General features: G+C 38.0%; 1 protein-coding gene across 7 annotated transcripts in view; it reads right to left on the bottom strand.

Moving 5' to 3' along the window:
• Nucleotides 1-21542, bottom strand: part of TFEC (transcription factor EC) — a 229031-nt gene that overhangs the window by 45023 nt on the left and 162466 nt on the right. For 5 of the 7 annotated variants that reach the window (XR_011566239.1, XM_070787803.1, XM_070787802.1 and 2 more), the window contains one exon: nt 4663-4773. The exons of 1 other annotated variant lie outside the window; for it this stretch is intronic. Coding sequence is in view for 5 of the 6 variants with exons in the window: in XM_070787803.1 (XP_070643904.1) it covers nt 4663-4773 (111 nt within the window). In the remaining variant the exon portion in view is untranslated. The remainder of the gene's footprint in view (nt 1-4662; nt 4774-21542) is intronic. One more of the 7 variants, XM_019958734.2, reaches the window with a different exon arrangement.

Below are 21542 nucleotides of genomic sequence, written 5' to 3'. Positions count from 1 at the left end.
AGAGTGTTTGCAAAAGAAATGGTTATAGTGCTTAACCAAGAATAGGTTAAGGAAGAAATTTTCAAAATGTCATGAGTGGGAAATAATAGCTATTGAAAAGAGTGATAGAGTCAATTAACTTGGAGTCTCCACAAGCTTGAGCAATTGTTGAAGTAAGAAATTAGACTAGGTGCACTGAAAAAAAAAAAGGAACATAATGGTTAAAAAATATGAAAGAAAAATGCTATAGAATAGAAATATACATAATGAGATCTGGGACATCATCATGTGAAGGATGGCTGGATAGTGAGGAGAGAAATACCATTGACCCCAAGAAGACTGAGAAACTGAGAGGTTTGTTGTTGATGAAAGCACAGCTGATTTGGCTGAATGTTTCTTGCACTTTGGGTCTTTTCAGTCCAATTTACACAATTGTTGTAGTAAGAACTAATTGGCAAGTAGCTAGATCTCTTGTTTAAATAGAAATTAAGAGGTAACTTCTCCTTAACTATTCTGAGTCTAGTCACTAATCGCACACTATTCATTTCTGTGTCAGAAATACTTGCACTAAGTTGAACTATGAAAACCCTGAACTATTCCCTTCAATCTGGGGGAATCTGAAGGACCCCACAAGTGGCCCAAGCTAGCCCAGAGCAGCTTCCAAGCTTTCCACCAACAGAAATTAGAATATGAGTTAACTCATGTTAACTCATTTTAGTTACTCTTACTCTATGCAGTGGTCCTGGGATAAATCTTGGCTAAGTGACACTCAAGATTTTCTGTTTAAGTCACAGAAAAGAACTCCAAAGTGACTAATAGCACAGTCAATAGAGTGCCCCAGTTGTTGTTTAGTCACTAAGACTAAACCACGGGGTTTCGAGACCCCGTGGACTGCAGCCCACCAGGTTCCTCTGTCCTTGGAATTTCTCATGCAAGAATACTGGAGGGAGTTGCCATTTCCTTCTCTAGGGGATCTGACTGATCCAGGGATTGAACCCCAGTCTCCTGCCTTGCAAGCGGATTCTTTACCATCTGAGCTACCAGGGAATCCTTGATTGGCCCTTGGACTTTGCAGTCTCTATGACAACTAGAGATTATATGTAAAATAATTGGCAATGTGCCTGTGGTATAGTAGGTGAGACATTAAGAATAATTATTTTAAAATAATAATAATTATTATTGAATTGTGGTAACAATTCCTATACTCCTAGTTTTCAGTATTAATCTAGATAATCTATTTTGGCTGCTGCTAAGTCACTCTAGGGTGGGCCCAAGACCCAGAAAAATTGTCTGAGAGATAGAACTGTGACAAAAATTGCTCCAAAAAGAATTATCTCAGAGATTTAACTAGAACTAAAGAAAAAAGGAGCTCTCCTCTTAAGTTTTTAAGTCTGACTGAATGTATCTATCAGTGTACATTTGGTTACGACAATCATAAAATCCTGATACAATTAGCTTACAAAATAAAGGAAAAAAATCTTACATGATGTGTGCAATCCATAGGTAAAGAATTCTCCAGGGGCATATAAGCAGGATTTATTTGCATTCCTCTTGGATTTTCCTCTCTGTACCTTTTGTTTTTCCTCAGTTTATTTATCTTCTGGGCAATCAAATGACCACATAAGTCGCATTGTCTTACAACATCATAGAGAGACAAAACCTTCTCTTTGGTGGGTCTCCTTTAAAGTCTGAGTAAATTCCTAGAAGACTCCAGTAACCTGCTAAACCTCCAGAACTGCAACACAAGCTCGTTCTTAAAACAATCTCTGGCTAAGGAAACGGGGCCACCAGGGTTGGCTTAAATTAATCAGAAACTTCCTCTTCCTTGTCAAAGAGTGGATGTCTAAAAAAAACCGCTGGGTTAGCAAGGACAAGCTGTGTGCATGGCTGGGAATAAGCTGTGAGACTGTCTGTTCAATAGCTGAGAATAAAGCCAGCACAGAACAAAGGCAAACTTATGGAGGGATGTTCACATGCAATATTACTTAGGAATTTATGGATGAGATGAGCCAACAAATTCCTTTCATACTTACACCCCATTATAAGCTAGGCTCTATCATCTAAAACCAAAAGTTCACTGGCTAAAATGCTTACTCAAAGCATTCCTCTGAATCTAACAGGTCTTTATTTTTACCCACATGAACTATAAAAATCCTTCAGCATTTCCTATCTCTGTTCTACCAGCTATTCTTATACATTCTCTTTTTTCTCACTTCTTGCCTTTTCTTATGCTGTCCTCTTCTTGCTACTTTGCTGCCTTCATGTCTACCTCTTAAAATCTTAACTTTCCTTCATAACTGTATTTCAAATGTCATCTTTTCCTAAAGTATTTCAGAAATGTCTCAATTTAGCAAGGTTTCTGCTTTACTCAAACTCCAGGGAGACTCTCTGACTAGCATTAAATATACATATATATATGTGTGTGTGTGTGTGTGTGTGTGTGTGTATCTACTAAGATTTACTATAAAAACAGTATTGGCAATAAATATTTTTAATTATTCTCATAACACAGAAGAAAGCAAACAAAAGTTAAGTGACTTATACAATATCTAGATGACAACTTGGGTTAATATTGAGATCCATATCCTTTCCCTCACTGTCTCTTGGATGTGCCTCACCTCACTGACTCACCATCATGTGGTCTCTTAAATAGTGTCTCACTTGACTTTTAGTTTCCTATGGCACATGTATGATTCTTTGCATACAACAAGTATCGAATAATTTTTTGGTTAATTGAACTGCTTGGTTTTATATCTTGTTTCTTGATTTATCAATAATTGTTGGTTGGCCAACAGAAGATACTTCTTTATATGAATACACATGGGCCAGTAGTGTCTACCTTTTTAGAAGTACATTCTGTACGCTGTGCTGTGCTGTGCTAAGTCACCTCAGTCATGTCCAACTCTTTGCAACGTTATGGACTATAGCCCACCAGGCTCCTTCTGCCTATGGAATTCTCCAGGCCAGAGTACTGGAGTGGGTTCTTGTGCCCTCCCCCAGGGGGTCTTTCCAACCCAGGGATCAAACACATGTCTCCTGAATTAGTAGGTGGATTCTTTACCACTATGCCACCTGGGAAACCCACATTCTGTTTACAAAAAACAAATTCCCAATCATCATTGTCACCAGTTTGCACTGAATAAGCAATCTATGCAACCACTACAAAACAAGTAAGCTAATTTGATAAAGAGAATGTTTCAGCATACAATTTCAATGAAATAAGTACCACATACAAGGGAGAGAAGATTGAAAGAAATTAGTATCAAGGGAGGAGGGAGGAGGGTTTAGGATGGGGAACACATGTATACCTGTGGCGGATTCATTTTGATATTTGGCAAAACTAATACAATTATGTAAAGTTTAAAAATAAAATAAAATTTAAAAAAATAAATAAAATGACAAAACAGAAATGTGAAAAAAAGAAAAAAAAAGAAATTAGTATCATTTCCTCAAACCCAAAAGTTGAATAATGATTAAGAAAATAGTAACCTTATGCTGTGGGATTAGACAGAGAAAATTAGTATAAATAACATATTTATGTAGAGAATTAGTCAAATTTGTTGTAAATATACTTCTTGAAATCTGAAAACAGACGAGGTAAAAAGAATTGTCACATCATTCAAACAACAAACAAAAAACTCACAAAAAAATAAACTTTCAATTAAAAAGCTAGATTTTTAACCTCATGTGATCTTTGTCTGATAATACTGGTGTTAGTGACTTGTTATAAAGTGGAAGTCCTTTGTACCAGAGAAAAGGAGGAAAGATATAATTCTCCTTTTTTGTAGTCTATTTGGGAATTAATAAATAGAAAAGAGATGCTTTCTCCAAACTTTTCTTAAAGTTTTAGGTTTAAAATGTCCGTTATTAACATTAACACAACTCAGCCCACTGATTTACTGATGAACAGTATCTACACTACACGATAGTCAGAATTCACTTTCTTTAGATGAAATGTTTAAAGTAACAATCAAAATCTTTCATAATTTTTCTCATTTTCTAAAAGCTCTAAAACCATAAACAAACCAACAACAGCCCCTTCAAAATGTGTAGAAAGGGCTTGTACACGCTTTACAGATTCTAGAGATTAATAAATGAACAATGAGAAGGCAATAGCAATCAAAGAGATATTATCTTATCTCTTCCCTGCTTATTATTCCAGGAATTTGTGATTTCAACACAGAAGTCTGTCTAAATGCCTTAGAGTAGTGTGAGGCCTCTTCTGTCTTTCTTCACTTCATCTTTAACCTTTGATTTTTGGCTCAAAAGTAAAGTTATATTGTGTTATAATTTTTTCCTTTTTCTATAAGGTATAGAGCCTCTGAATCTGGTAGCTGTTAGTAATGCTAAAATAGTTAAAATTTAGCCATGAACTCATGAGAGTATTATGATATGTTGTGCTTCAAATGGGAAATCTGAAGATTTCACAGAAAATGCTATAGCAGATAAGATATGTAATTAGATGGATGTTTATAGAGATTAGGTAGATAAGTAGGTACGTAGATAGATAGAATAGTATAAGCCCTATAAAATTATGCATTTTTTCCTGCACCAATAAATAGTTTTTAAATGTTTATCTATTCTGTACCAGCTTCAAAAGGGCAGAAGAAAACACCATTTACTAGTCAAATGAAATTTCTTTTTTTGTCATCAGGTGCTATTATTGATTTTAATCTCACTGACCTCCTCAGGTCTGGAAACACTTACTGTTCTTTGCATTAGCAGAGGAGAATCTGTTCCTTCCTCTTTAAAACTTGGGTCCACACCGATTATATCCTCAATAATGTCCTCCATCTAGCAAAATATAATGCATTTAGAATATTGTGCATAATGATAAAAGTTGCTCTTCAGTCTGAATTCAGAGAGAAAGATTTTAGCAATCTTTAAAAGTAAATTTTAGAATATTTCAATTAAGGTTATATGTGTATCAAAATGCAGAATATTTTAGAATTTGAAGTAATCCTAACACTGTGATCTGTGTTGCTTTTCCTTACATTCGCTTCTGCCTACCGGCTGGTGATGGCTAAACAAATCACCCTTGGCTACTCCAGTATCTGCATAAACAGAGTAGTTATCATGAATACCTTGAGCCAGAGCTTATATACTTCATTTGCAGACAGATGACTGCCTACAAATTTTATTTTTCTTTTAAAATATTTTGATAGCATCTTATAGGTGGATATTCAAACTTCATCCAATTAGTCCACATGAATAGAAACTACATGGAAATGTATTATCCAACTTTCTTCAATGATCACTAATAATAATAACTATAATACTATCAACAACAATACTAATTGTAGACACCATAAATAGTAACTAACACATATGATGCAGCAGGAGCTGTTCTAAATGCTTTGCACACATCAGCTCATTTATCTTCACAATGACAACATCATTGTCTTCACTGTATACATGAGGAAAGAAATTCAGTAACCTGTTTCAGATTATATAGCTAAAGAGTGACAAAGGCAGAATTGAAATCTAGAAATCTGATTCTACAGTCCTAACTTAAATCAGTTTTTCACTTCCTTTCTCAATTCCTTTCTAAAACAACCTTCCTTTTCTTCTGTACTTCAGCTGGAGGGAATATTAAAGCTTATATTTTTAAAAATACCATCACTTTCTCTCTCACTGTCTCTATCCCCCTACAGCTCTAGTTCTCCTCTTGGCCATTATATTTATTATCTTTAGTGAAATTTTAAAATATAATGTAGGTGCAGAGATAGTAAGAATGTGGAATTTATGTAACTGTAATACTCTAAATTTCCCATGACATGTGCAGAAACAACTAGGAATAAACAACTCTGGGAGATATAAAAAATATTTTATGATTTTGTTAATGTTATCCTCTAAGCAAGATTTCTGAGGACCTTAGAGAATCAAATGTTCACAAACATCACAAACTAAGATACTCCCAAAGGTGATATGCCAAAAAATTGGACTATTATTTATATATTTATTTAATAAATATTTATTAAACAATATTTACTTCAAGACCTTGGTTTAGTACATGCTATAAAAGCAAAGAGCACAAAGTATCTGCCTTCATAGAGCTCAAACTACTGAAGAAACAGACAAGAAACAGCTTAATAACAAACAGTGGTATGAAGATATTAAAGCAGGTTAGGAATAGAGCTTGATAAGAGTGAATGTTATTATATGAATGAGCCAAGGATTTACTGATATTTGAACAAAGACAAGAATAACATGAGGAAATGGTTGTGCTTTGAAAGAAAGCATAAAAGAAGACCTAAAGGTAGAACCAAGCTCATGTCTTTGAGGAAGAGTGAGGGGCCAAGGGGAATAGAAAAGAGTGAGCAAGAGGAAGAAAGAGTTGAGATAAAGATGAAACGTAGGTAAGGAATTTACATTGTAGAATCCTATGGACCAGTAGAGTCCAGCATAAATTTCCGCAACAGTGGGAATGTCCTATATCTGCACTGTCCGATACAATAGCAAATACATATGGCTATGAGCACTCGAAATGTGGCCAATGTTACTAAGGAACTGAAGTTTTAATTTTATTCAATTTTTAAAGATTACGTTGAATTTGGATTAACTTTAAAAACAAACAAACAAACAAAAACATGTGTCGTTGGGTACCATACCAGAGTGCAGCTCTAGGCCCTATTTGGAACTTTAGATGTTCGTGTGCACTGAGTGATCTTTAAAGCATCTAGGAAAATAAATATGCATACTTTGTTTCCTTTGGTCTGTCTACTCTCTGAAAGTTTTCAAGTATATTATTGATTGTTACCTACCTCAGGTTTCAGTTTTATGATATTTTTCTTATTAATATTCCACCATTGAATAGACAACAAATTTGTATTGAATAGATGTGGAAAAGACCTGAGGAAAGAAGGATGCTAAACACAATTCATGGTATATGGTTTAACTTTGGAGTACTTATAGTTTCCCTAAAAATTTCTCAAATAATTTATCCCTTTCTTTCTGTAAGATTACAATATAAATGATCCAGTCTCTTACATTAGTGGGGGTTTCCCAGGTGGCTCTCATGGTTAAAAAAAAAAGAACCCTGCTATCAATGCAGGAGACATAAGAGATGTGGGTTCAATCCCTGGATCAGGAAGGTCCCCTGGAGGAGGGCATGGCAACCTTGCTTCCATGGCAATTCCTGCCTGGAGAATCCCATGGAAAGAGGAGCCTGGTGGGCTACAGTCCATAGGGTCACAAAGAGTTGGATACAACTGAAGTCACTTAGCACACATGCATGCTTACATCTATAATTTTTCCCTCTTGTCTATAAACATGATCATTTATTCTATTCTAGATAGAAACCCTGCTTTTGTACATGTCAAATTTCATCTTTCTTGGAGACTCTGCTTTTGCCTTTAATAACACCTCTATTCCTCATTTCTGTCATCCACCAACATGACTATTATTTCACCTAATGATGCTGGCTTATTGGAGATGCTGGCTTATTGGAGATGCTGGCTCTTCTATTATCCTAAATTGACTTTAAAGTCTAATCCAAAGCATTGTTTCACAGCTTCCAGGAATCTTCATAACTAGTCACCTTGGAATCCAAATGTTATTTTAAGAAAGGCAACAAACATAACATTTTTTTTTACCAGATGAAACAGAGTTAACAGATTAGATATAAGAAATCAGCAAAATAAGCATCATAAAAGTAATAAATGAAGATGATAAAATACAAAGGAACCACAAAATATTTTGACTAAAGTAAAAATGGTGATAATAGGCATGGAAAAATGAGACTCAAGGACAAAGGAAGAGATTTATAAGATTTGAAAGATTAAAAGTAAAGGTCTACAAAAGACCAAGAATTAAGCTTTTCAACAATTCTGGGAGCAAGAAGACAGCAGGATAACATTTGAAGTGTTAAAGATAAAGACTTTTGAACCTAGACATTTATAACCAATAAAATATTCTTCAAATATGTGCATAAGATAAAATTTTTCTTAGACATGAAAACTCAGAGCTTTTAGAGCAAAAAAACCTTTGGAAAACACTTTTAGAAAATACACTAGTCATATAATAAACTATGAAATGACTACAAAATATAAGAATGAGTGCTCATCATGTCCAACTCTTTGTTACCCCATGGACTGTAGTCCACCCGGCTCCTGTCCATGGGATTATCCAGACAAGAATATTGGAGTGGGTGGCCATTTCCTCCTCCAGGGATTTTCCCAAGCCAGGATCCCACATCTCTTGTGTCTCCTGCATTGGCAGACAGATCCTTTATGACTGAGCCACCTGGGAAGCCCAAGTAACAGTAAAACATTTTTGATCTAAATAGGAAAAATGTGTGTATGTGTATACATATTAATATTTGAATATATAAATTTATTCTAAAAATATCAATTCAGAAAGATAGGTGAGAAGAAGGAGATAAGATCAAACTCAGGGAGCTGTTTACCTATAGATATAACACAGATATTGCTAAACAGTGATACAGATAAAGAAAAAAATATAACTATGTGTCTTAAGTTAGGAGTAACAAAAAAAGAAAACCTTAGCCAATGGAGGATAGAAAAAAAGATTGCAAATAAGGAAACAGAAAGCATAGTAAATAAAAATGTGAAAAAGATAACAATTAAATACTAATGGTAAAATAACTATAAGAATGTAAATGACAACATGAAAAGGCAAAAAGATATGACACCAGAAGATGAGTCCCCCAGGTAGGAATGTGTCCAGTAAAGTACTGGGGAAGAGCAGAGGACAATAAGACCTCTATTAAGCAGAAACAATGCTTAGTTGTGGATGTGTCTGTTGATGAAAGTAAAGTCTGATGCAGTAAAGAAAAATATTGCCCAAGAACTTGGCATGCTAGGTCCATGAATCAAGGTAAATTGGACATGGTTAAGTAGAAGATGGCAAGAGTGAACATCAACATCCAGGAACTGGTGAACTAAAATGGATGGGAATGGGCAAATTTGATTCAGATGACCGTTACATCTACTATCACGGGCAAGAATCCCTTAGAAGAAATGGAGTAGTCCTCATAGGCAACAAAAAAGCCCAAAATGTCGTACTTTGGGCAACCTCAAAAACAACAGAGTGATCTTGGTTTCTTTCCAAGGCAAACCATTCAGTATCACAGTAATCCAAGTCTATGCCTCAATCATTGATGCCAAAGAAGCTGAAGTTGACCGGTTCTATAAAGCCCGACAACATCTTCTAGAACTAAGACCAAAAAAAGATGTCATTTTAATCATAGGGGATTGGAATGCAACAGTTGGAAGTTGAGAGATACCAGGAATAACAGGCAAATTTGGACTTGGAGTACAAAATGCAGCAGGGCAAAAGATAACAGAGTTTTGTCAAGAGAACATGCTTGTCATAGCAAACACCCTTTTCCAACATCACAGATAGTCAATACCAAAATTAGATTGATTATGAAATTTGCAGCCAAACATGCAGAAGATCTATAAGAAAGTCAGCAAAAGAAAGACATAGAGCTGACTGTGGTTCAGATAATGAACTTCTTAATGCAAACTTCAGTCTTAAATTGAAGAAAGTAGGGGAAACCACTAGGCCATTCAGGTATGACCTAAATCATTTCCTTTATGATTATACAATGGAGGTGACAAACAGATTCAAGGGATTAGATATGGTAGAAAGAGTGCCTGAAGAACTATGGATGGAAGCTTGTAACATTGTACAAAAGCAGAGACCAAAAGTAACCAAAAGAAAAAGAAATGCAAGAAGGAAAATGGTTGTCTTAGGAAGATTACAAATAACTGAGGAAAGAAAAGAATTGAAAAGCAAGGGAGAAAGGGAAAGATATGCTCAAGTGAATTAATTCCAGAAAATAACAAGGAGCGATAAGGCTTTCTTAATGAACAATGCAAAGAAATAGAGGAAAACAATAGAAGGGGAAAGACTAGAAATTCTTCAAGAAACGTGGAGATATCAAGGAAACATTTCTTTCAAGGATATTTCAAGGATAAACATTTCATTCAATAAAGAACACAAACGGTAAGGACCTAACAGAAGCTGAAGATATTAAGAAGAGGTGGCAAGAATACACACAAGAACTACACACAAAAAAGCCTTAATTACCCAGATAACCATGATGCTGTCGTCATTCACCTAGAGCCACACATCCTGGAGTGTAAGTCAAGTGGGCCTTAGGAAGCATTATTATGAACAAAGCTAGTGGAGGTGACAGAATGCTAGTTGAACTATTTCAAATCTTAAAAGATGATGCTGTTAAAGTGCTGCACTCAATGTGTCAGCAAATTTGGAAAACTCAGCAATGGTCATAAGACTGGAAAATGTCAGTTTTCATTCCAGTTACAAAGAAGGCCAATGTTAAAAAATGCTCAAACTACCATACAATTGCACTCATTTCACATGCTAGCAAAGTTATGCTCAAAATTCTTCAAGCTAGGCTTCAGCAGTACATGAACCAATAACTTCCAGATGTACAAGTTGGGTTTTGAAGAGGCAGAGGAGCCAGAGATCAAATGGCCACCATTCATTGGATCACGGAGAAAGCAAGGGAATTTCTGAGAAACATCTGCTTTTCCTTTATTGACTACACTAAAGCTTTTGACTGTGTGGATCATAACAAATTGTGGGAAATTCTTAAAGAGATAGAAGTACCAGACCACCTTACCTGTCTCCTGAGAAACTGAGACATCTATAAATGGGTCAAGAAGCAGCAGTTAGAACCAGACATGGAAGACTGGTTCAAAACTGAAAAAGGAGTACAACAAGGCTTTATATTGTCACTCTGCTTATTTAACTTATATGAAAAATGCCAGACTGGATGAATCATAAGCTGGAATCAAGATTGCTGGGAGAATTATCAACAATCTCAGATATGTAGATTATACCACTTAATGGCAAGAAGTGAAGAGGAACTAAAGAGCCTCTTGATGAGGGTGAAAGAGGAGACTGAAAAAGCTGGCTTACAACTCAACATTCAAAAAAGCTAAGATCATTGCATCAGGACTCATCACTTCATGGCAAATTGATGGGGGAAAAGTGGAAACAGTGACAGATTCTATTTTGGGGGGCGGGGTTCCAAAACCACTGCGGATGGTGACTGCAACTATGAAATTAAAAGACACTTGTTCCTTGGAAGGAAAGCTATGACAAACCTAGACAGCATATTAAAAAGCAAAGACATCACATTGCTGATAAAGTGATAGTCAAAGCTATGGTTTTTCTAGTAGTCATGTACAAATGTAAGAGTTAGACGATAAAGAAGGCAAAACACTGAAGAATTGATGCTTTCAAATTGTAAGTGCTGGAGAAGACTCAAGAGTCCCTTGGACGGCAAAGAGATCAAACCAGTCAAAATTAAAGGTAATCAACCCTGAACATTCATTGGAAGGACTGATGCTGAGCTGAAGATCCAATACTTTGGTCATCTGATGTGAAGAGCCAGTCATTGGGAAAGACCCTGATGATGAGAAAGACTGAAGGCAAAAGGAAAAGGGAGCAGCAGAGGATGAGACAGTTAGATAGCATCACTGATTCAATGGACATGGATTTGAGTGAACTCCGGGAGATGGTGGAGGACAGAGGAGCCTGGCATGCTGCAGTTCATGGGGTCAAAAAGAGTTGGAGACCACTTAAGGACTGAACAACAAAAACAACAAAGAAGTTAACATACTGCTGGAGAAATTATTATTCAAACTGGATTTTTTCAAAGGTATTTTAATGTTTTGTCTATAAGGGACACATTTAAAATAAAACAATGGGTAAAGCTGAAATTAAAGTGCAAAGGTGTACTACAACGATGACCAAAGGGAAGCAACAGTAGGAATGTTAATATTAGACTATATGAAATTCAAGATACATTGAAGGAAAAATAATACCAAGTGACCATGAATACATATGTACCTAAAATAAAAAATCTATAGCAACATCTGTCAGAAATCTATGAAAAAAATCAGTAATTGTAGTTGAATACTTTAGTTCACCCCTCTTCAATCATAAACCTGAATTAAACTTTCTCTTCACCTACTCTATAGGCCATATCTGGTTCCTGTCATGCTCTATATCACATCACTTCTGAAATCTTAAATTCCATTATCTTACTCATCAAATGCAGTATTCCAGTTAGTCCAGTCTAGACTCTCTATGACTGATCAGCTGAAATTTTTTATTTTATGACTCTCTATGCCTTTACCCTATTAACTTTTTGCCCAATCATCATGAATATCCCAGGAGTTCAATCTTTCCACTTCGGTTAACTCTGAATTCAAAGTAGAATGGCTCTTGCCCACCATCTTACTGAAATGTCTTTTGTTGCTATTTTCTTTGACTACTTGGCTGATCAATTCAGTAGACATTTATCAGTCCTATTTTTTCTACCACATTTGAGTGTGGGGGTCATTTCCTCCTTCTTTAAATCAGCTCCTTCAGTGGCACTGCACTAGCTATCCTTCTAGTTTATCTTTACAGACCTTTTCCTCTCACCACTCCTTAAATGTTGGTGATTCCCTCATTCCCAACCTTGGTTTACTACTCTTATTGTATTCATGTTCTCCAGGAGCTTTCTTTCTCATCCAAATTTTCAAGTACTAGCTAGAGGCTGAAGACTCTTAAATCTCTTTCTCCCTCTTGATTATTCCTCCTCAAGGCAAACTTGTATATCTAGCACTCACTATCATTTCTGCTTGATGGTCTCATAGATACACAGTTCTAACATGTTCTAATATAAGGCCTCCTGAGAAATCTGTATGCAGGTCAAAAAGCAACAGTTAGAACCATATGTGGAACAACAAACAGACTGGTTCCAAATCAGGAAAGGAGTACCTCAAGGCTATATATTGTTACCCTGCTTATTTTACTTATATGCAGAGTACATCATGAGAAATGCTGGGCTGGATGAAGCACGAGCTGGAATCAAGACTGCTGGGAGAAATATCAATAACCTCAGATATGGAGATATACCATACTTATGGCAGAAAGTGAAGAAGAACTAAAGAGCCTCTTGATGAAAGTGAAAGAGGAGAGTGAAAAAGTTAGCTTAAAACTCCACATTCAGAAAACTAAGATCATGGCATCTAGTCCCATAGTTTATGATAAATAGATGGGGAAACAGTGGAAACAGTGGCAGACTTTACTTTGCCAGACTCCAAATTGGCAGACTCCAAAATCACTGCAGATGGTGACTGCAGCCATCAAATTAAAAGACACTTACTCCTTGGAAGAAAAGTTATGACCAACCATGACAGCATATTAAAAAGCAGAGACATCACTTTGCCAACAAAGGTCCATCTAGTCAAAGCTACAGTTTTTCCAATAGTCATGTATCGAAGTGAGAGTTGGACTATAAAGAAAGCTGAGCACCAAAGAATTGATGCTTTTGAACTGTGTTGTTGTAGAAGACTCTTGAGAGTCCATTGGACTGCAAGGAGATCCAACCAGTCCATCCTAAAGGAAATCAGTTCTGACTATTTATTGGAATGACTGATGTTGAAGCTGAAACTCCAATACTTTGGCCACCGGATGCGAAGAATTAACTCATTTGAAAAGACCTTGATGCTGGGAAAGATTGAGGGCAGAAGGAGAAGGGGACGACAGAGGATGAGATAGTTAGATGATACCACCGACTTGATGGACAAGAGTTTGAGAAAACTCCCAGAGTTGGTGATGATAGGGAAGCTTGGTGTGCTGCAGTCCATGGGGTCACAAAGAGTCAGACAAGACTGAGCGACTGAAATGAACTGAACTGAATATAAGGCCTCATTTCTCACTGTGCTATGGAAATAACCTCCCCACTGATCCCTCTCTCACTCCAGGCTTCTTCTCCTACTAGCTGATAGAGTGATATTAAAGTCAAATCCGATTATGTCACCATAGTCCCCACATTTGAGCGTTTCAAGTATTTGGAATTACTTAACATGGAGTACCAGCCTTTCTGTGATTTGTCTATTGCCCAGTTCTCTGGTGTCACCTTCTGTCAATTTTGCCTCTCATTTTCTCCTCACTTCATGTTTCTTTGCTCATGCAATCTTACTTAGATAAATTGCCCCACTAGTCATCTTTGTCTAAGTCTACTTGACAGACCTCCAAATCAGCATGGTACTTCTACACTCCTATGTATACCATTGTCCTTTCTACATAATAGTATATTTGTTTCATTTTTTTTTCTCTTCCCTTCAACTTAGAACTTTTAGAAAGTATAGAGGATAAGAAAAACAAGACAAGGAATAATAAATGGCAACCCACTCCAATACTCTTGCTTAGAAAATTCCATGGATGGAGGAGCCTGGTGGGCTACAGTCCATGGGGTCACAAAGAGTAGGACAGGACTGAGTGACTTCACTTTCACTTTTCACTTTCAGCATAAAGATGCTATAAAGATGCTATGATAAAAGCAATTTTTATTCATATGACATAGCTGTTACTATAAAGATGCTATGATAAGAGCAATTTTTATTCATATGACATAGCTGTTACTATGAAAACTCAGAGAATTAGGCACCTAATCCACATAGAGTATCCCCAGGGAAAGAAGAAACCTGAAATGAATTCCAAAGAGTCAGTTGGAATTATAAGTGGAGACTGAATGAGTAGTTGGTAAAGAAAGGTTATAAGGAAGAAGAACCTGTCCACTGTGAAAGTCACACATGGACCATATAGTTGAAGAACAGAGCTCCATGCAAATGTGAAATGATAAGTTTGGGTCAGGTGGCAAGGATTAAGTGGGAAAGAGTCCTGTGTACCCATGACTTCAAATTTGAATTTTATCCTGGAAAGACCCAGGCTATAAAATGCTTATTTGACTTTATACTTGATTGTCTTACCTTTAATCACCAAGGTACTCTTAATTCCAACTCCTAAATCCTGAATCTATGGAGGCTGTTACAGATTTATTCTGTGGTAGCTTTGATTTCTGGGGTCTTATTTGAATTAATGATGTGTTGGCGTGCTGCGATTCATGGGGTCGCAAAGAGTCGGACACCACTGAGCAACTGATCTGATCTGATCTGATCTGATCTCTGATGTCACAGGAGGATAAGCATAGAAGAAAGAAATACCCAAAAATTGGCAACCACCATCTCCTGAGCATTCACACTGCCCTTGTGTTAGAAACTTTTAAAATGTAAGTGACATCACTAAGTGACATCACTAAGATGGAAACACAGGTAGTTCCTGAATTCAATCCACCTCCTGAGAAGAACAATTAATGTCTATTCAAAAACAAAACACCACTAAGAGAATCCTAGAGCATGGGGGTGAGGCTGAAATACCCCCTGAACCTCAGAGATCAAGGCAGACTGCATCAGAAGGTGAGAGAAGCAGCTGCACGTTGATCTCATTGACCCTCCTCTAGTGATAGGGACAGAACGAAGGGACAAAATAGGTGATTAAATACTTAATCCCACTAGGGGAATATAGATAGAAAAAGATGGAAAGCTCCTGTAAATTAAGCATTACTAAAGAAAGCAGGTTTGCTAAACCAAAAACCAAGCAGGTTTGCTTAGCAACAAAACCATACAACAGAAACACGAGACATGCCCCCAAACAATAAAGCAATGGTGGCATGAGACCCGCATCCTTCCCAATAAGCTCAATAAGTTAATGACCCTCCCAAACAGGCTCTGTGAACACAACAAACAATTATTTATGGGAAGGTGACTTTTCAAAATGAAAGACCCTCATTGTACTGAGACTTGAAAATATTTTTCGAAAGTGCTATGACAGTCCCGCCCTAACCATACAGGAAGGGACAAGTAAAGTCCACTGTCCTGTGTGAGGGAAGAACTAATGATGGAAACAAGGTGTCTACTCAAGAAAGACAGAGAAGGTCTTCTCCCACTCCCCACTTTTCCTTTGGTTATAACTATAGCCCACTAAGTTCTCAGGGTGCAGCATTTCTTGCTCACCAACTTGTAAGTCTCAAAAGCATCCTATTCTAGTAAATCTCTTCTCACCTACCACTTTGCTTTTGCTGGACTCTTTGCATTGAGACATGAAGTACTGTGGTTCCAGAACTCTTTGGAGCCCTGGAAACGACACCTATTGGTTTCACTAAGACAGTACAACGCTATGCAGAGAGGTCTCTGACCCCTTGTTGCTCCAGTGGGAAAAGAGAACCCAGCGGGGACAATCAGTCACCTTCAACATTGTGAAGTTGCTTTGTGGGAGCCCCTACTTTGATTTCTTACCATGGGAATTGAGAGGAATCTATGGGATCCAGTCGCTGAGAATCTATGATAGAGAAGCAGGGAGGGCTTGTAACACCAACACACAGATCTTGGCAGATAGTCCTTTAATGCCTGAGGAGCAACCCCAACCAGCAGCTTCACTTGTCAGCAGAACCAAATCAGGGGTACGCTCTGACCAGATAATTGGTTAGGGGGGTTCAGATCTGACTGATTCAGATCCTCAAAGGAGTTTTATCAGTTGTAGAGCCCATTTGCCCATACTCAGGCAAGATGATGAGTCAGAGGCCCCTGGCAGCCTCATCTGACCAGAAGAGCTAGGGACAACTCCTGAAAGCTGTGTGGTACGGTGGTGCTCAAGCCAAGAGGCAGGTGGATAAGCAGAGCAGATCACCCCCAGAGCAAAGCCAATACCAGTCATGGATCTTCCCATGCAGGCACAGACAAAAAGATTAATTCATAGCCAAGGCTGAGGGTAGCTCCTGGCCTCTCTCTAACCTGAAAACATCTTTGAAAAATTGAAAATAGCCTGGAGAGGCCCAATCCCTTCCCTCCCAGGCATAGGGGCTGAAAATAGCTTCACCCACTGTGAATAGTGTCCTCTGACTCCAACTGATCAGAAAGGTTAGCAAAATTACCTGAAAGCTGTACAGCACAGCCACACTCAAGCTGAGCAAAAAGCAAACAGAACTGGAGAGCAAAGCCAGTGGCGCTGTTCAGCCAAGGAACTTGGGTGTGGATCAGATTGAGTTAAGATCACAAAGAGCTTTACTGGTTTTAGAGCAGCTTCTCTTACTGTCTGGGCAGGGAATCTAATTAATAGTCTTGCTCATCATTGAATACAGCCTTCAATCTATCCTTCCAGGGAGCTTAACCAGAGCACAAGGAAAGATACATGCCCATTCAATAGCCCCACATACAGTGGCACTTGAACAGAAAACACAACCCATGATTTCCTCTCTAGGGCAAAATCAGTGGCCTCACCCTACCAAGGGATTCAGTGCATATTCAGGCCTTAGTCAGGCCCCCAGACAATGAACTGCATAGGCCCAGGGCCCTGGCCTGCTTCTCTGCCAGGAGAGGGAAGCTAATTCATAGCTCCATCTGCTATATCTGCTACATTCAATCCCAACTATCTAGTTCAGTTCAGTTCAGTTCAGTTGCTCAGTCATTTCCGACTCTTTGTGACCCCATGAACCCCAGCACACCAGGCCTCTCTGTCCATCACCAACTCCTGGAGTCCACCCAAACCCATGTCCATTGAGTCGGTGATGCCACCCAACCTTCTCATCCTCTGTCGTCCCCTTCTCCTCCTGCCCTCAATCTTTCCCAGCATCAGGGTCTTTTCAAATGAGTCAGTTCTTCACATCAGGTCACCAAAGTATTGGAGTTTCAGCTTCAACATCAGTCCTTCCAATGAACACCCAGGACTGATCTCCTTTAGAATGGACTGGTTGGATCTCCTTGCAGTCCAAGGGACTCTCAAGAGTCTTCTCCAACACCACAGTTCAAAAGCATCAATTCTTTGGTGCTCAGCTTTCTTTATAGTCCAACTCTCACATCCATACATGACCACTGAAAAACCATAGCCTTGACTAGACAGACTTTTGTTGTAAGCCTTATCAGAGAATTCAAGCAACTACGAAGTCCATTCAACAGCCTCACTTGTGTAAGGAACAAAGTCAGCAGTCCTATCCAGCTGCTCTCAGCTGGTGGCACAACCCCCAATCCATGTCTGGCACAAATAGATCATAATAACAGGAATTACCTGCACAAAGACTTTAGTGGCAGACTCACCCAGAAACCAAAACTGAGCAGCCTTGTGAAGAACTATCATTGACAAAGCAAGCCTGTAAAGTCTGCAAGGGCAGCCCTATTAATCAGATGTACAGAAACCAACACAAGGCATTAAGGATCACAAAAAGTCAGGTAAATATGGTACCACCAAAGTAAACTAATAAAACTCAGATAACTAACTCTAAATAAATGGAGATCTTTGAACTGTCTGATAAATCAATAAAGAATTCAAAATAATCCTTTTAAGGAAGTTTAGTAACCTACATGAAAAAAAAATGATGTCCTTTTTATTATAGAGCACTGGGATCCAAAAGTAGGAAGTCGAGATACCTGGAGTAACAGGCAAATTTGGCCTTGGAGTACAAAACAAGCAGGTCAAAGGCTAACAGAGTTTTGCCAAGAAAATGCACTGATCACAGCAAACACCCTCTTCCAACAACACCAGAGAAGACTCTACACATGGACATCACCAGATGGTCAATACTGAAACAAAATTAAGAAATATAATAATCTATTATTAATAATTCAATACAAAAACATATAAATTTTAATAGCAATAATCGAGGAGAAGTACAAAGAATACAAATTCTACTGAAGTTACTTGCTATCAATTTAAAATAAGGTGTTACCTAATAGATGGAGAAATATACCATGTTCATGGATTGGAAGAATCAATATAGTGAAAATGAGTATACTACCCAAAGCAATTTATAGATTCAACGCAATCCCTATCAAGCTACCAACAGTATTCTTCACAGAGCTAGAACAAATAATTTCACAATTTGTATGGAAATACAAAAAACCTCGAATAGCCAAAGCGATCTTGAGAAAGAAGAATGGAACTGGAGGAATCAACCTACCTGACTTCAGGCTCTACTACAAAGCCACAGTTATCAAGACAGTATGGTACTGGCACAAAGACAGAAATATTGATCAATGGAATAAAATAGAAAGCCCAGAGATAAATCCACGCACATATGGACACCTTATCTTCGACAAAGGAGGCAAGAATATACAATGGATTAAAGACAATCTCTTTAACAAGTGGTGCTGGGAAATCTGGTCAACCACTTGTAAAAGAATGAAACTGGACCACTTTCTAACACCATACACAAAAATAAACTCAAAATGGATTAAAGATCTAAACGTAAGACCAGAAACTATAAAACTCCTAGAGGAGAACATAGGCAAAACACTCTCCGACATACATCACAGCAGGATCCTCTATGACCCACCTCCCAGAATATTGGAAATAAAAGCAAAAATAAACAAATGGGACCTAATTAACCTTAAAAGCTTCTGCACATCAAAGGAAACTATTAGCAAGGTGAAAAGACAGCCTTCAGAATGGGAGAAAATAATAGCAAATGAAGCAACCGACAAACAACTAATCTCAAAAATATACAAGCAACTCCTACAGCTCAACTCCAGAAAAATAAACGACCCAATCAAAAAATGGGCCAAAGAACTAAATAGACATTTCTCCAAAGAAGACATACAGATGGCTAACAAACACATGAAAAGATGCTCAACATCACTCATTATCAGAGAAATGCAAATCAAAACCACTATGAGGTACCATTTCACACCAGTCAGAATGGCTGTGATCCAAAAGTCTACAAATAATAAATGCTGGAGAGGGTGTGGAGAAAAGGGAACCCTCTTACACTGTTGGTGGGAATGCAAACTAGTACAGCCACTATGGAGAACAGTGTGGAGATTCCTTAAAAAACTGGAAATAGAACTGCCTTATGATCCAGCAACCCCACTGCTGGGCATACACACTGAGAAAACCAGAAGGGAAAGAGACACGTGTACCCCAATGTTCATCGCAGCACTGTTTATAATAGCCAAGACATGGAAGCAACCTAGATGTCCATCAGCAGATGAATGGATAAGAAAGCTGTGGTACATATACACAATGGAGTATTACTCAGCCATTAAAAAGAATACATTTGAATCAGTTCTAATGAGGTGGATGAAACTGGAGCCTATTATACAGAGTGAAGTAAGCCAGAAGGAAAAACATAAATACAGTATACTAACGCATATATATGGAATTTAGAAAGATGGTAACAATAACCCGGTGTACGAGACAGCAAAAGAGACACTGATGTATAGAACAGTCTTATGGACTCTGTGGGAGAGGGAGAGGGTGGGAAGATTTGGGAGAATGGCAATGAAACATGTAAAATATCATGTAGGAAACGAGTTGCCAGTCCAGGTTCGATGCATGATGCTGGATGCTTGGGGCTGGTGCACTGGGACGGCCCAGAGGGATGGTATGGGGAGGGAGGAGGGAGGAGGGTTCGGGATGGGGAACACATGTATACCTGTGGCGGATTCATTTTGATATTTGGCAAAACTAATACAATTATGTAAAGTTTAAAAATAAAATAAAATTAGAGAAAAAAAATAAATAAATAAAATAAGGTGTTACTAGCTGGATTTAGAAAAGACAGAGGACCCAGAGATCAAAATGCCAACATCTGTTGGATAATAGAAAAAGAAAGAGAATTGCAGAAGAACATCTACTTCTGATTCACTGACTATGCTAAAGCCTTTGACTGTGTGGATCAAACAAACTGGAAAATTCTTAAACAGATGGGAATACCAGACCACCTTAACCTGCCTCCTGAGAAACCTGTATGCAGGTCAAGAAGCAACCATTAAAATCTGACATGGAACGATGGACTGGTTCAAAATTTGAAAAGGAATATGTCAAGGCTGTATATTATCATCCTGTTTATTTAACTTCTATGCAGAGTACATCACACAAAATGCCCAGCTGGATGAAGCACAAACAGGAATCAAGATTGCAGGGAGAAATATCAATAACTTCAGATATGCAGATGACACAACCATTATGGCAGAAAGTGAAGAGGAACTAAAAATCCTCTTGATGGAAATAAAACAGGAGAGTGGAAAAGTTGGCTTAAAACTCAACATTGAGAAAATGAAGATCATGGCCAGTTCCATCACTTCATGGCAAATAGATGGGGAAACAATGGAAACAGTGACAGACTTTATTTTCTTGGGGTCCAAAATCACTGCAGGTGGTGATTTCAGCCATGAAATCAAAAGACCCTTGCTCCTTGGAAGAAAAGTTATGACACAGCTAGATAGATACCTCTAGTGGTGCTAGAGGTAAAGAACCCATCTGCCAACACAGAAGACATAAGAGACAGGGGTTCAGTCTGTGAATTGGGAAGATCCCCTGGAGAAGGGCATAGCATCCTCACTCCAGCATCCTGCCTGAAGAATCCCGTACCTGGATCACTACAGTTGATTGTTGCAAGAGACTGAAGCAACTGAGCACGTGGAAAACACAGGGAAAATCTTATACTAATTACACAAAAGAACTTGATAAAGAAGTCAAAGTATGTTGATTCCAAAAGACAAAACAAAACAAAACAAAAAGATAGCAGGATAAGAAACAGAGACTGTTGAAGCTACCAAACAACCAGAAAGCAACTAATAACATTTTGTTGTAGTAAGCCCTTACAGCTTCCTAGGTGGTGCCTGCCAAGGCAGTAGATGCAAGAGACACAGGTTTGATCCCTGGGTCAGAAAGATCCCTCAGAGTAGAAAATGGCAATTCACTCCAGTATTCTTGCCTGGAAAATTCCACGAACAGAG

Source organism: Bos indicus, chromosome 4, assembly GCF_029378745.1.
Source record: "Bos indicus isolate NIAB-ARS_2022 breed Sahiwal x Tharparkar chromosome 4, NIAB-ARS_B.indTharparkar_mat_pri_1.0, whole genome shotgun sequence".
NCBI classification, from domain to species: Eukaryota; Metazoa; Chordata; class Mammalia; order Artiodactyla; family Bovidae; genus Bos; species Bos indicus.
The sequence above is the reverse complement of the archived record's forward strand: the minus strand, read 5'-3'. Positions and strand labels throughout refer to the sequence as shown.